Source organism: Humulus lupulus, chromosome 6, assembly GCF_963169125.1.
Source record: "Humulus lupulus chromosome 6, drHumLupu1.1, whole genome shotgun sequence".
Lineage (NCBI taxonomy): Eukaryota > Viridiplantae > Streptophyta > Magnoliopsida > Rosales > Cannabaceae > Humulus > Humulus lupulus.
This window is the reverse complement of record NC_084798.1, coordinates 215,226,475-215,243,970: the sequence shown is the minus strand read 5'-3', so window position 1 is coordinate 215,243,970 and position 17,496 is coordinate 215,226,475. Positions and strand designations below refer to the sequence as shown.

General features: G+C 38.0%; 1 protein-coding gene across 1 annotated transcript; it reads left to right on the top strand.

Annotated features, from left to right (window-relative positions):
* Window positions 1-415: 415 nt before the first annotated feature.
* On the top strand, window positions 416-1,193 carry LOC133786032 (secreted RxLR effector protein 161-like). The gene is made up of 2 exons (XM_062225246.1): window positions 416-867; window positions 1,019-1,193. The coding sequence occupies exons 1-2, from the start codon at window positions 416-418 to the stop codon at window positions 1,191-1,193; spliced, it is 627 nt and encodes a 208-aa protein (XP_062081230.1).
* Window positions 1,194-17,496: the final 16,303 nt, after the last annotated feature.

The following is a 17,496-nucleotide window of genomic DNA, read 5'->3' as shown; positions in this document are numbered from 1 at the left end:
TATACATGGAGCAATATGAGGGCTTTAAAGTTAACGGGAAAAGAATATGGTATGCAAACTGATTAAGTCCTTGTATGGACTTAAATAGTCACCAAGGCAATGGAATAAACATTTTGACTCTGTTATGAGTAAAAGAGGTTTCACTAGAAGTTATTATGATACTTGCCTTTATTTTAAGGGATCTCAAATTAGTGAAGTCATCTACTTACTATTTTATGTAGATGACATGCTTATAATAAGGAAAGAGAGGTCCAAAGTTAAATTGATGAAATGTTGGCTCAAAGATGAGTCTGAGATGAAAGACTTGGGTGCTGCTACTAAAATCCTAGGAATCAGTATCATGTGAGACATAGACAAAGGAATACTTACTCTAACACAAGGAAGCCATATAAAGAAAATCATTGAAAAAATTTCAATGAAAGGAGCAAAGTACACCAAGCAGCCAATGGCAAATCAGTTTCAACTAAGCAAGGAACAATGTCCTAAAACTCAAGCAGAGAAGGAAGCAATGAGCCATGCTCCCTATTATAATGCAGTAGTAACTATAATGTATTTGATGGTATGTACTCGACCAGACCTTGCCTATGCTATCAATGTTCTAAGCAGATATATGGCAGACCCTGGGAGACAACATTGGGAAGCTATGAAATGGGTATTCAAATATTTGCTGGGAATTATTGAAGTAGGACCTAGATTTAGCAAAAGGACAGACAACACTATGATAAAGGGATACAGTGATGTCGACTATACTGGGGATAGAGATACTAAAAAGTCTATATCTGTTTATGTATTTTTGATATGGGGGAATTGCATTAGTTGGAAGGTCCAGCAACAACTAGTGGTAGCCTTATCCATAACTGAATCAGAGTATGTTGCCATCACATGGGCAATCAAAGAATCAATTTGGCTTAAGGGTCTTATGAATGAATTAAACTTAATTACTCAAAGAAATTCCTACTATATATTATGACAGTCAAATGTGCATACATTTATGTAAGAACCCAGTTTTCAATGACAGAACTAAGCATGTGGAGGTTAAGTATCACTTTATCTGGGATAAAGTGACACAAGGGGTAGTCCAGATCAACAAGGTCCTAATAGAGGAAAACCCTGTGGATATGGGAACAAAGATTGTAACCCTAACCAAGTTCAATCACAATCTGAACTTGCTAGGGATAATTGATGGTGGATGACCATCTATAATGAGTTAGGATCCTCAAAGGAATATGAGCTAACCTACAACACCTATAAAGTGATTTAGGTGGAAATTGTTGAATAAATCTCATCATAAGTGTACAAAGTAACAAATAGATGGAACAACAGAATCAGACTAGTTACAAATTTTTTATCGACAACTCAGCTTATTTTCTTCTATCACAACCAACCGTACAACAACCTAACTGATTCTTTAAAACAGATTACAGGAAGCTACAAGCATCTATAAATAGCCATCTGTTTCGACTACTTACTTTGATCAGAAAAAAGACTTGAATCTTCATCAAAAGGCTCCGGCTAAGTGAGGTCTCAAGAGTTGTGAGAAAGAGAGAGGTTTACATGTAACAAAGAAAAACAATAGTGTTAGAGAAGAAAAAGCTTTGTTCAAAGAAGAAGAAATTATTGAGAAAGTAGCTAAGAATTTTTAAATACCAGTCGAAGTTATGACTTGGATTTATCACCTTTGTACCTGGTTTGTTCGATATAGTGCAGATTCTGAGCAATTCTTTGAGGCGAGATCAACGAGGACGTAACCCAAATTATGGGTGAACCTCGATAAGTTCTCTGTGTTAACCTTTCTTGGTTTTCTCTTCGTATTCTTCTTCTTCAAATGCATCTCGATTATTTTCCCTAATTACATTTGCATATACTAATTCAATCTGAAAGATCCGAAAAGAATGGCATATTGTATTACTGCATTTGTTGTTAAAATTCATGTCGTTTGACAAAGTAAAGTCGAGCTAAAGGAAAGGTCACAAGTGACCTTGGTTTATAACAAGTTTTGTGTGAGTTGGTGTAGGTAAAGGAGTTGTAGAACCCAAGTAGTCTAGTTAATTAATTATTTTTCTATTATTTTATTATGATATGTTCATAAATTGTGGTAATTTAAAATAATACTTTTAGTTATGGTATTATTTTAATTAATGCTAGAAAAATGAGATGATTGTTTCAGTCTTTCATTTTTAGAATAAATTAAATTTTTTATTTGATTTTTAACAATTATTTATTTAGTTTTTTTATTTTGTTACCTGTTTCTAAAATTAAAATCAATTTTAAAATTTTTAATTTAAAAATGATTTTTATTTTTGTTTTTAATATTTAATTAATGAATTTTTAAATGAAAAAAACACAAATAAACCAATCACGTGTTGACACGTAAACAATTACTTGGCACTTCACGACCAAGTACCTACGGCTGTCAAGAAAAATTGACAAAAAATATTTTATCCACAAAAACAAATAACTTAGATATTAAACTGCATTTTTGTGTAAAATTGAGGTATTTTCATTGTAAATTACTTTTTTTTTCTTATAGTGATATATAAAGAAGAAAGAGGCAAAATGAAAGTGGTACTCAATACAAAAATATAAAAGAAAAACCAAACATAAGAAAATTCGCCAAATTATATATAATTAAGTTATTTATTCCTTCACAAAAGTTATTAAAAACAATAATATATTTTTTCGTATTTTTGTGACATTTTATCAAGTATAGTTATATATGGATTTATACTACTTTGGTCCTTCTATTTTGTTTTAAGATAACTTTACAAAAATATGAGAAAAATAAATTATTTTCAAAATTTATGGGCATAAAACTTATGCCACAAAATATGGTAATTCTAGCAAAAAAAAAAAAAAAGTTTAAATATGGGAATCCCATAAAATATTATGAACAAAATACCATAAATAAAAATACACACTCTCTCTCTTACTTTCCTCTTTCTCTCCATCTCTCACGTATATTTCACTCATACTCTCCATCTTCTCTCACAACAATGACAGTCAAGCATTTTCTCTCACAACAATGGGAGCTCTCTCACACCGGCAAATGTACGACGTACCTCCGGTTACCGCCGATGCCATTTCTGATTTGTCTTCTTCTTTGCGTTTTTCTTCTTCCTTTTCTTCTTCTTCTTCTTCTTCTTCTTCATCATCATCATCATCATCTTCTTCTTCTTCTTCTTCTTTGTTGTGTTCAGATCTGCTTTTCATTTTTTTTTTTTTTTTCAGATTTGGTTTTCTTTTTAAGATCAGACTTTTTCCAAAAATGTCTAAGTAACCAGTTACTGTCATGATTTTGTTTTATTTCAGATCTGAATTTTTTGTGGATCTAGCTATAACCAGTTACCTTATTTAATCTCCTTCTCCATGGTAGTTTTTAAATCTGATTTTGTTTTTTAGATTTGTTTTTTTTTATAAAAACTAACTAAGTAACCAGTTACTGCCACGATTTTGTTTTGTTTTCAGATCTGAGTTTTTTATGGACCTAGTTGTAACAAGTTACTTTATTCAATCTCATTCTTCATGGTTGTTTTTAAATCTTATTTTATTTTTCAGATCTGGTTTTCTTTATAAAACTACCTAAGTAACCAGTTACCTTCTTCGATCTTCTTTTTCTTCTTGGTTATTTTCATATCCGATTTTGCTTTTGAGATGTTGTTTTTTTTTAAAGATTTGGCTAAGTAACCAGATACCAATTAATTGTTGCTTTGATAGGGGTAACCAATTACCACCTTCTACTTCTTCTACTTCCTAGATTAATTTTTTAAGTTTTTTTTCTAGGTTTGGCTTAGTAACTAGTTACCAATCAGTTATTTTAATAGGGGTAGCCATTTACCTTCTTCTTCTTCTTTACTAGTTATATTCTGATCTGTTATTTTTTCTTTCCAAATCTGTCAATAACCAGTTACAATTCACTCATGTACTTTCCATGACAGTTAAAATTGATAGTGGTAACCGGTTACCGCTACATTACTAAAATATCCAAACACTACAAGAAAAAAAAGGCTTCAATGAGGACAAATTTCGTCAGTGAAGGGTGCTTCTTTCGTCAGTAGTGGCTATCAATGGCGACATGTCGTTAGTGATAGGTCGTTGGTGATACCTCGTCAGTGAAAGTTAGTATCAATGACGACTTTACAAGTCGTTGGTAAAAAAAAGTATCACTGACGACAATGTCGTTGGTGATAATTTAACCTTTTTTTTTTAATGCTTTTGACTATCAATGACGACTTAGTCGTCATTGATAATATTATCAATGACGACTATGTCGTTAGTGTTATTTATTAATTTTTTTAAAAAAATTATTAATTAATATAAAAATAATTAATTATTTCATTTTTTTATAACTAATTAATATAAAAAATAATTTAATTAAAAATAAAACATATAACAAACTAAAAATGTTCATATTAAATTTTAAAAAGTCATACATAGAAATATAAAATACTAAAGTGTTCATAAAACATAAATAAATACATAATCAATAGTCCATAAAACGTATATAAAAATACTAAAAGAAATTTGCAGTAGCATCATCATCGTCATCGTCATCATCACTAGCATTTCTCGAAATTTGTTGTTGAGGAACATTTGGCATCTGTGGGTAGTAGGGCAGCACCTGCGAACTTGGCATCATCGGCGATGTTTGCTGCCCATGTGGTGTAGGCATCATTGGCGATGTTTGCTGCCCATGTGATGTAGGCATCATCGATGATGTTTGTTGCCCATATTGCTGCACTTGTGGTATCAGCATCATCTGAAAAGTATGCGACATCTGAGACATTTGTTGTGTCGGCATCATTTGTGGCGTCCGTGACTGAGAAACTTGAGACGTCTGAGGCGATTGCGTCATCATTTGCATCATTACTTGTGAACTGTTTGGCGACTGTGACATCATCTGGAAGAATGACTAGAACATCTGATATTGTTGAAATTGAATCATGTGTTCAGGGGTTAAAGATGCAGACGAATGAACAAGAGGTTGTTGTAGTAGTTGCTGAAAGGAAAGAGGAGTCTGTTGCGATTGCTGATGCTGAAAACCCATTGGCTGAAAAGATGAACCAGATCCATCTCTAGGCATATGAGAATGAGATGGTCGTGGATGCGTTGGAGCTGCATTATTCATCTCAAGATCCATTTCAGCACGTTCCTCAGGAGACAGCTTTTGAGACAATATCTGAACTTGTCTTTGCAATTGAGCTACTGTCTGCTGTAAGTCGGGCTGGTTAGTAGTTGTTGGTTGTGTACGCCATTTTGATGATTGTCCTTTCAATTTGCGACCCACTCCTCGGTTATGGCCACGCCTCTCTCCAAGAGTCTCACGAAGTATCTCAATCTCAGAAACTTCTGTAGAGTCAGAAGTACTAGATCGACTGTCATAAGTATTCTTCATCCGTTCCTATTTTAAGAATAAGTTAGAAAGTAAAATCAAATTATAATTATTTGAATATATTTAAAAGTAATTAATTTATATAATCTTACCCATTCATTTTTGGCATAGTCGTTGACAAAGGTGTTTGTGCATTTCTTTGTATGACAATCCTTCCAATTCTCAATGTAACCCTTGCTTTGCTGATAAATATAAATTGTAAGAAAATTATAATTAAATTAAACTTCATTAAATATATATTATATATACATTAACTTACATTTTCATGAAGGGTTTCGGCCATCGTTATCGACCCTTGTGTTGAAGAGTATTTCATCTTCTGCCGATTGAGAGAGTTTTGCTTAGAACGTGCAATAAACTGAGGAGATGTCAACAACTGACAATTGAATTTTGTATGCACACCTTTGAAGTACATGGAGAAAAATGTCAAAGCCTCGTCTATAACATATCCTTCAGCAATAGATCCTTCTGGGCGTGCTTTATTCCTAACATAATTTTTCAACTTTTTCATGTACCTTTCAAATGGGTACATCCATCTCATAAAAACTAGCCCACCCAATATGGCTTCCTCAGGCAAATGTAGTACCAAATGTATCATGATATCAAAAAATGCTGGAAGATAAATCCTCTCCATTTTGCATAAAATTTGAATGAGGTCTCCTTGTGCCTTCTCCATGTCTTTTACATTCAATGTCCTAGAACATAAAATTCTGAAAAAATTACACAATTCTATTATGGTGGTTGATATTTCCTTCGATAAAAACTTGCCAATACAAACAGGAAGTAACCGTTGCATGATAACATGACAGTCATGGGATTTCAATCCAACAATATTGTTGTCAGTTACTTTCTTCTTCAAGTTCGAACAAAACCCATCTGGCAATTTAACTTCTTTCAAAAATCTACAAAATAATTGCTTATCTTCAGCAGTCAACACATAAGGGGCATGGGGTTTTAGCAACCTTTTGTGAGCATCTTCGTAAATCCATAAGGATTGACGAACTCCCATATTTTTCAAATCTTGTCTTGCATTGGTGGTGTCTTTAGACTTGTCATTATCCAAGAGGGTGCCAAGGATACTATCACAAACATTCTTCTCCACATGCATAACGTCTATGTTGTGTTTCAGCTCATTGGTACTCCAATACTCTAGTTCATAAAAGATGCTTTTTTTCCTCCAATTACTTTCAGTCTCATCTCTTTTTCGTTTCCCCGGAGCTCGTTCTGATATAGCATTCACTTGTTCTAATATCTCTAAACAAGTAAATCGTCTTGGAGGAAGCCTCTTTTCAACTTTTCCATCAAATTCACGGTCCTTTCTCATACGATGATTGGATGGCAAGAAACGTCTATGGCCAACGTAAGAGGTCTTACCAATCACTCGAATAGAACTAGTATCCTCATTGCATGTAGGACAAGCTTTATATCCTTGGCCACTCCATCCAGACAAGCTACTGCGAGCGGGAAAATCATTAATTGTCCAAAGAAGAGCTGCACGCATCTTGAACATTGAATTGCTTGTCGCATCTCTTGTCTCAATCCCGTTAGTCCACAATTCCTTCAGCTCGTCCACCAAAGGCCTCAAGAATACGTCCATGTTTTTACCAGGTGATTTAGGTCCGGGAATAAGGAAAGTCAACAAGAAATTGTTATCCTTCATACACATCCATGGTGGCAAATTATAATTCGCCAAAACTACAGGCCACATACTATACGATAAGCTCATGTTGCCAAAAGGATTAAATCCATCGGCAGCCAAGCCTAAGCGCACATTCTGTGGATCTCTTGCAAAGTCCGGATGTCTGCTATCAAAGTTTTTCCACGCGGCGGAATCAACAGGATGACGCATAACACCAATTTCTTTCACACGCCCAGTACGATGCCATGCCATCTCTTTGGCTGTAATTCTTGAACTGTATAATCTTTTCAATCTTGGAGTTAATGGAAAGTAACACATCACCTTATGCGCTATCTTTTTTCCACTTGTGTTCTCATTAATCCATCTACTGGTCCCACATACCGGGAAAAAATCTTTCGATGCATGCTCATTGTAAAATAAACCACAATTGTTCTTGCACACATGAATTGATTCATACCCTAGGCCTAATTTACTTAGTTTCTTCTTCGCCTCATAGAATGTTGGAGGGATTTTGTTTTCCTTCGGAAATGCAAACTTCAACAATTTCAACAATTCATCAAAGATATAATTTGGTATTTTTCCCAAATTTTTTAAGTGCATCAACTTTGCTACAAAGTTGAAGGAGGATATCCAATCGCAACCGGGGTACAACTCTGCCTCGATCTCCTCAAACATCTCATCATAATATTGACCCCTCTGAATTCCATCGTCGGTTGCTCTTCCATTGTCATTTATAGGAGGAAAGAAATCTTCAACGACATCAACCATCTCATCGGCATCGGCATTGTTAGCCTCGATTGGTTCATCTGGCTCCCCATGGAAAGTCCACCTCTCATAACTGCTTTCAAAACCCTTGGTAAAAATATGTGCCTCCACAGTATCTAAAGGATGCAGTCTGGTATTCTTGCATCTAACACAAGGGCAGAAAATTCTTCCGTCACAATCTTTGTGTTTAGACGCGAGTGCCATAAAGACTTGGAGACCTTCCCAGTAAGCAGGATCCTTACGATTTCTCATGGTCACCCAAGTCTTATCGATTGTCATCTACCAAAAATTTAAAATAAATTAATTTTAATCAAATTGGTTTGTGAGGTACAAATTTTATGATTAATGTACAAGTTGAACAAAATGTGTTTTATGTTATTTTATGATTTTTTTTAACTTTTATTTTAAATATTATTTAGATAATTCTAAAAGAAACATTCAAATAATTAAACTTATAATATATTTATTGATTTTAAAAAATAATATTAATCTTTTTTTTTAGCACAAAATTTTATTATGTTAAAATTAAATATTAAATCATTTAAATTATTATTTATGATTTATTAAATTAGTTGTCTAATTATTTATTTTTATTAAATATTATTTTTTATAGAAAATATGCAATAATATTTTCTTACTTAAATTACTAATTCTGAAATTAATTTTATCAAAAATTTTAAATTGTTAATTATTTAAATAATAATCATTTTTAAAATTAAACTTTTCAATAATTTTTTTATCAAATTACTAACTTATTATAAATTATCTAATTAACACAATTTTTTTTAAATGTCTAAAAATTCTACTAAAATTTCGGCAGCATAACAACTAATTTTTAACCTATCCAAGATTTTTAAAACTTGCACTAAACACTACAAAAATTTCTAAATACATCACATATTCACAGAATTTCAAGATACACAATAATTACATATATATATATATATATGCATAAATAATTAAACAACTAATTAATAATTATAAAAAAAATCATATATAATCTGTTTTTTTTTTCAAAACTATACAAAATTAAATTACATCTGATTTTTTTAAACCTACACTAAAATTAATACTAACATTGATAATAAAACACAGTAATAATTTGCAACATATAAAAGAAAAAAAATACTAACAGTGATTTATGCGGCGATTCCCCGTTCTGTGTGGGCTCCCTTTATATCTGTAAAATCAAACAAAAATATAAATATACACATATATATATACATAAAAAAAAAAAAATAGTATGCCATGGTGGTGGTGTGTACCGATCTATGCCGCGGAGAGGGAGACGATGGCGGTTTAAGAGAGGACGGCGGGAGAGGGAGAAGGCGGCGGTGAGGGAGAGCACGGCGGCAAAGGGAGATGGCGGCGGTGGTGCGAGTCACGGGAGACGGGAGGGGACGGGAGGGGAGGGGACGTGGTGATAGGCGGGAGGGGAGGCGATGGCCGTGGTGATAGGCCGGAGGGGACTGGAGGGGAGGGGACGGCGGACTTGATATGGTGATAAGGGGGGCTCGGCGACAGAGGGAGGGGACGGTGATAAGATGATAAGGGAGGATTTTAGATCTAAAAAACTGATAAAAATATGTTAAGAGGAAATGGGGGCTCGGGGCTTGAAGAAGGTGATTTTTAATGATTTTCACCAACGGCTATCAATGAGGACAAAGTCGTTGGTGATTGGATATCATTGACGACGTGGCAGAGTATTATTAACGACAAAGTCGTTGGCAATACTTTTTAGAGGGAAAAAGCCCGCCTCTTTAACGGTTCATTTTCAAAAACAGAAGAAAACATCAATGAGGACAATGTCGTCATTGATAGATTTATCAATGACGACATTGTCCTCATTGTTGCAATTTTCGTTGGTGATGTTTTATTTAACCAAAAAAAAAAAGTATTACTGAAGACAGTGAAATGTCGTTGGTGATACTATGACTTTTACTAACAACATTTTGCCGTCAGTGATAGTGCCGTTAGTGATATTAGTTATTCTTGTAGTGAAAATTATTTTTATAGTGGTAACTGATTATTATTTAAAATGAAATTAAATGTCATAAATACATGTCCAACAATAATCCAAAACATACATATGTATAATGAACGTAACTCAGAGATCATCATCATCATTATAATCACCACCACAATTAGTGAAAACCAATCTCATCACCTCGTATTTGAATGTATATATAAAACCAACATAATAAAAATAATAATATATCCATATATATATATATATGTAGAAATGTGTACTGTTTTATAATCATATATATATATATATGTATATACATATAAAAATAATAATAATAATAATGGGTGCACTCTTAATGGTTACTACCCATAGATGGTTACTTTAATATTAACCATTGGATTAAGATCAATGATCTATATTTATAGTTGTTAATTAATATTTCTAAAAATAAATTTTAATTTTTTCAAATTTTTCGTATTTTTACGAAATAATATATTTTCTAGCAAAAAAAGAAAAAACTTATGGGCATAAAACTTATGCCACAAAATATGGTAATTTTAGCAAAATAAAAGTTTAAATATGACAATCCCATAAAATATTATGAACAAAATACCATAAATAAAAATACACACACACACTCTCTCTTACTTTCCTCTTTCTCTCCATCTCTCACGTATATTTCACTCACACTCTCCATTTTCTCTCACAACAATGGCAGTCAAGCATTTTCTCTCACAACAATGGGAGCTCTCTCACACTGGCAAATGGACAACGTACCTCCAGTCACCGCCGATGCCATTTCTGATTTGTCTTCTTCTTTGTGTTCTTTTTCTTCATCATCATCATCATCATCATCTTCTTCTTCTTCTTCTTCTTCTTCTTCTTCTTCTTTTTCTTCTTCTCCTTTGTAATTTCAGATCTGTTTTTTTTTTTTTTTTCAGATCTAGTTTTCTTTTTAAGATAAGATTTTTTTTTCCAAATCTGTCTAAGTAACTAGTTACAGTCATAGTTTTGTTTTATTTCAGATCTGAATTTTTTGTGGACCTAGCTGTAACTAGTTACCTTGTTTATTCTCCTTATTCATGGTAGTTTTTAAATCTTATTTTGTTTTTTAGATCTGGTTATTTTATAAAACTACCTAAGTAACCAGTTACTGCCACGATTTTGTTTTGTTTTCAGATTTGAGTTTTTTATGGACCTAGTTGTAACCAGTTACTTTATTTAATCTCATTCTTCATGGTTGTTTTTAAATCTGATTTTATTTTTCAAATCTGGTTTTCTTTATAAAACTACCTAAGTCACCAGTTACCTTCTTCGATGTTCTTCTTCATCTTCTTGGTTATTTTCATATCTGATTTTTTTTGTTGTTGTTGAAGATTTGGCTAAATAACCAGTTACCAATTAATTGTTATATTGATAGGGGTAACCAATTACCACCTTCTACTTCTTAGATTAATTTTTTATTTTTTAAGTTTTTTTTCTAGGTTTGGCTTAGTAACTAGTTACCAATCAGTTATTTTAATAGGGGTAACCATTTACCTTCTTCTTCTTTACTGGTTATATTCTGATCTATTTTTTTTTTCTTTCCAAATCTGCCAATAATCAGTTACAATTCACTCGAGTACTTTCCATGGCAGTTAAAATTGATAGTGGTAATCAATTACCGTCACATTACTAAAAAAATCCAAAATTATTTTTATAGTGGTAACCGATTATTATTTAAAATGAAATTAAATGTCATAAATACATGTCTAACAATAATCCAAAACATACATATGTATAATGAACGTAACTCAGACATCATCATCATCATCACCACCACAATTATTGAAAACCAATCGCATCACCTCGTATTTGAATGTATATATAAAAGCCACATAATTAAAATAATAATATATCCATATTGTTATCCAATAAATTAGCATTTGTGACGTGGCAAATAATCTCTTGACACGTGGCTGATACCTGGAAGGCGTCTGCTAGAGTATTGACCAGGATGCACAACAGAAGCAGAACCAGCCTGTCTTACCCACGACCAGTCTGGTCGGTGGTTCCGCAGCCAAGGCAACAATTATGGAAGATCTTTGTGAATCCCGAATTTATCTCATGCAATCTTCTGGATATCCGATTATTCAGGGAGTAAGATCTGTAACAATATTTTTTAACCCTCCATGAGCCAATAAATAGCAAGAGATAGCTCAAGGGAAGGGAGCTTTTTTTTTGAGAGCTTGGTAATCATAGAGATTATAGAATTTCTCCTAGCAAAACTTGTATTGTTGGTCAGAAGTGTTGAAACTCATTGAACCCAAGTTCTCTGATCATACTTTTGATTCTATATCAATATCATTCTAAGTGGACGTAGGTCATTTCCAGATCCTGGGGCCGAACCACTATAAATCACTGTGTTTTCTTTACTTTTGTCATTAAGTTATTCTCTATACATTCGTCTATATCATTCATATTTTGACTCCATGTCAGTTGGCTAAATCGTGGGTCAACATTCTGGTGCTTCCATTGAGAGATTGATTTGTTGCTATTAAGAAAACCAATGGCGAAAGCAGGAAGGAAAACTGGACAGGCAACTGCCGCTGCACCGTCGAACCCACCACCTCCTCCTCCCCCTGCAAGCATGGCGGAAGATGAGCCGCAACTAGATTTTGGATGGATGATGCGACGCTGAAGAGCACCCTGGGCGCGTTGCAAGAAGAATTGGCTAGTCTGAGGGCCAATCAAGAGACTGCCGCAGAAGTTATGGCGCGACAGCAGCAGGAGCTTGATCGTCAACGGGCGGAGTTGAGCGAGAGACAAGCAGAGGTGGATCGCCGCTAGACCAAGGCCATGGCAGCCCTTGAAGCAGCCTTGCTGTTGGCTAGAAATTAGGCCGCACCTGCCTTGCAGCCCAACCAACCTGAAAATGGGCCATCTCAGAAGGGTCCCAATCCTAGCCCGCCAGTTCAGCCTTCAAGTCCGCAAAGGCCTGAGCAGCCTCAGACGCCCCATGACGATGTCCCGTTGGATCCCGAGACAAATCCGCCATCCCAAGCTGCTCGGGGTAATTCCCCGCAGCAAAGGCAGAATAGGACCGAGCGTCCGCCTCGTAGTCCTAGGCGCCATGAGAATGACAGGCCAAACCAAGCGAACAGAGGTCACTACCCTCCTGGTAATAGAAGGGACTCGGAACTAGGCTCTGCGGTCCGTGGACCCCCACGGCATAACGATGCACGGGGACACCGCGACCAGCGCAGGCCACCCTCTAACGCTCAGGGCGTTTCTGCCAGAGATGGTAACAGAGGGAACAGTCAGTCTCACCACAGCCAGTCAAGGTTCAGAGATGGTCATGGGTACAATGAGGCCGACTCAGGCAAGGGAAATGCTAGTGGGAGGAATGGAGAAAGAGGTAAAGGCAGGAGCCAAATACCTCAAGGTGACCAGCCAAATAGACAAGATGCTGGGGGGCAGCCCAGACAAAATAATGTCTTCGACCGGCTCGGAGGTAGCGAGCAACGAAGAAGAGAAGAGGACATGAGAGATGTACTCAACGATCGTCGAGAAAAGCACGGCGAGAACATCCCTCCAGCCACAGAAGCCACCACAATTCCTGCCGCAGTACAAGCCCAGATAGATGCACTCAATCAGGCTGTGCAGCAGCTGGTCGGAGGAAGGACCTCTTACATCGACCATGACAGGAGGAAAGGTACTCCTTTCGTCCAGAGGATAGCTAACGCCGAAACTCCCAGCAAGTTCAAAATGCCTACGCTCCCGAACTTTGATGGATATGGGGACCCAGTCTCGCATGTGAATAAATTCGAGATTCAGATGGACATTCAGAAAGTGTCCGAAGACGCTCGGTGCAGGATCTTCCCTGCAACACTTTCTGAAGCAGCACAGGAGTGGTTCTTTAAGTTCCCCCCTGCAAGCATAGTTTCCTGGGAAATGTTCGTAAGGGAGTTCTACGGACAGTTCTATGCAGGTCGTGTGCACCCAACCGAAGCAAACCAGCTGGTCGAAATCCGCCACCAGGATGGAGAATCACTGAAGGATTACATCCAGCATTTTATGCGAGCAGCAGATGGAGCAAAGACAGTCGGAGACGAAGGAAAAATGATGGCTATAACCGCAGGAGTGAAACGCTGTTTGCCTCTATGGAAGAGTCTTCGTAAGGACGAGGTTAGAACCACCCAGGAGTTCTTGGACCGAGCTGATCGTTATATCAAGCTCGAAGAGGCCATTGCTGATGATGGAAAACCCTCGAACAAGGGTAAGAAGGCCGCCGAACCCGCCAAAGCCGCCAATGGTTCCAAACCTGAAGGCAACGGCAAAGGCAACGGGCACAGCAACGGTAATGGCAAGAACGGTGGGAAACGGCAGCACAATGAGCCTTCGACCTCCGATAATAAACGAGCCAAGGGTAATCGTTATGAACCTAGGTTCACTAACTACACTGCCCTCATCGAGTCTTGGGGAGAGTTTTACCAGGACACAAGCTCTAGTGTACCTTACAAGAAACATGGCCCCATTTGAAAAGACATTTCGAAAAAAGACACTACCAAGTTCTGTCGTTACCATAACGACTACGGACATGACACTAATGAATGCAACTAGTTAAAAGACGAAATCGAGTTCCTTATTAGACAAGGACACTTGAGAAGGTACGTACGGGCCTCGGGAACTTCCCAACGAGAAGCTCCAGGCGGCAACGAGCAGACGTCCACACGCCAACGCTCGCCACCATTACAGCCTGCCCCCGTAGCCGGAACACTCTTAACCATCTGTGGAGGCCCGCACCTCGCGGGAAATAGCGGAAAGGCTAGAGAACGATATGCTCGAGCTCTACGTCACGACCAGGACATCGAGATGATGACTGTGGAGGACCGTGAGCCAAAAAAGGCTCGCTCAGAGGAATATGGGATAACCTTCTTTGATGGCGATGCCCAACACGTCCGGTTCCCACATTCTGATCCGATGGTCGTGGACATCCAGATGGCCAATATGATGGTAAAAAGAGTACTGGTCGATACAGAAAGTTCAGTGAACATCCTATATAAGTCAACACTGGAACGCATGAAGTTGTCCGTAAAAGACCTGGAGCCCTGCACTCAAACCATATACGGCTTCTCTGGAGAAGGACTCGCCCCAGCCGGAATGATCAAACTCCCAGTAACAACGGGTACAACGCCTGCCTCAAGGACATTACTCACCTCTTTTGTAGTGGTCGATTGTCCTTCAGCATATAACGCCGTTATTGGAAGGCCCATACTGGTTGATCTAAGGGCTATCATCTCCATGTGGCACCTAGCCATGAAGTTTCCGACGGACGCAGGGGTAGGATGCGTCTTAGGAAACCAAAGGGAAGCCAGGGAGTGCTATAACGCCTCGATCATGAAGGCAAAAAGTGGAGCATCGAAGAGCGCTACCCCAGACCGATTGCAGATGGCAGAAGACAGACAAGCCCAATCAGGTGGTAACGTCACCAAATAGGGTATTGGCCAAAGTGAGGATATAGATTTGGATCCTCGCTTTGGGGATTTTGAAGAAAATGTTGGACCCGTCGAGGACCTGGAGGAGATCCAACTCGATGAAAAAGATCCGACCAGAGTCGTGAGGGTTGGGAAGAATTTAGAGCCTACCGCAAAGCTGGCACTGGTGAAATTCTTGCAAGAGAACCAGGAAGTTTTCGCCTGGTCGCATAAAGACATGGTTGGGATAGATCCAGTAGTGATCAGCCATGTCCTGAACATAAACAAAGCCTTTCCACCGGTGCAACAAAAAGAAGGCTGCTCGATAAAGACAGATCAAAAGCCTTGAAAGAAGAAGTCGAAAGACTTAAGGAGAATGGGTTCATCAGGGTGGCATTTGATCCATCGTGGGTCTCCAATCCAGTGCTGGTCCCCAAGCCTAACGGCAAATGGCGGACCTGCGTGGATTTTACAGATCTCAATAAAGCCTGCCCAAAAGACTGTTTCCCGCTCCCAAGGATCGACCAGTTGGTCGATGCTACTGCAGGACATAAGATCCTCTCGTTCATGGACGCGTATTCAGGTTACAACCAGATCAGCATGCATCCCCCTGACGAGGAACATACCAGCTTTCGGACCGATACAGGCTTATATTGTTACAAAGTAATGCCCTTCGGGCTGAAAAATGCAGGCGCAACTTACCAACGACTGGTCAACCACATGTTCAAGGAGCTAATCGGGGTAAGCATGGAGGTATATGTGGATGACATGTTGGTAAAGTCCAAAAAGGCAGAAGGACACGTGAGGAATTTGCAAGAATGCTTTGATGTGTTAAACAAGTATCAGATGAAGTTGAATCCCCTCAAGTGTTCCTTTGGAGTCGGATCAGGGAAGTTTTTGGGGTTTATAGTAAATTCAAGAGGAATTGAAGCCAACCCTGACAAGATAAAAGCCTTGATCGACATGAAGTCGCCGGAGAGAATCAAGGATGTACAAAGCCTGACCGGAAGGATCGCTGCCCTAAGTAGATTCATCTCAAAATCAACTGACAAGTGCGTTCCATTCTTCAATCTACTCAGGGGGAATAAGAAGTTTGAATGGATGGAAGACTGCGAGCAAGCATTCCAGGCCTTAAAAACTCATATGTCGCAACCTCCCATCCTATCAAAACTAATCGAAGGAGAGACTTTGTATATTTATCTGGCGATTACCGAAGTTGCTGCTAGTGCGGTACTAATACGGGAGGAAGAAGGCGTACAGAAAGCTGTTTACTATGTCAGCAACAGGCTTATCGGTGCAGAATTGAAATATCCACCAATCGAGAGGTTAGCATATTGCTTAATTCTAGCCTCCAGAAAGTTGCGTCCGTACTTCCAAGCCCATCCTATCACAGTTCTGACTGACCAGCCCCTTCGGCAAGTCCTCCAAAAACCTGAGGCGGCTGGACGATTGTTGAAATGGGCGGTCGAATTAGGACAGTTCGATGTAACTTATTTACCGCGAGCAGCAATAAAAGGGAAAGTCTTGGCCGATTTTATTGCGAAGTTCACCGAACTCCCCAACAGTGAGCTGTGCAAATAGCCTGAAGCGCCCATGCCTCAAGACGAGACTCCTTCGTTGAAACTATTCACGAATGGTTCATCCAATGAATCCCACGCTGGAGCGGGAGTGATATTGATAACGCTCGAAGGGCATCGATTTCACTGCGCAATCAGGTTTGACTTCGCAGCATCAAACAATGAAGCAGAATACGAAGCGCTCCTCGCTGGACTGAGAATGGCCAAGGATATGAGTATAAAAGTGCTCGATATTTACAGCGACTCTCAGCTGGTCGTGAATCAAGTCCTGGGAGAATATCAAGCGCGAGGATTAAAGATGATGGCCTACCTTAATAAAACAAAAGATTTGCTAGCCCAGTTTACAAAGTACACCCTCCAGCAAATTCCGCGAGACCAAAATTCAAATGCAGATGCCTTAGCTAAACTCGCGAGTGCAAAGGATGCTGACACCTTGAACATAGTCCCGGTAGAAAGATTGAGTAAGCCAAGCATTGAAGTGGCCAAAGCCAACATTGAGATTCGTGCAGAAGATACATGGATGACGCCTTACTTGGAGTATCTAACAAATGGAACATTGCCAGCAGATAGAAACAAGGCCAGAACTCTGCAAAGGCGGGCTGCTAGGTACATACTGCTCGACGGTATTATGTATCGAAGAGGATATTCAATGCCACTACTCAGGTGCATTACATCAGAAAAAGCTAAGGAACTCATGAGAG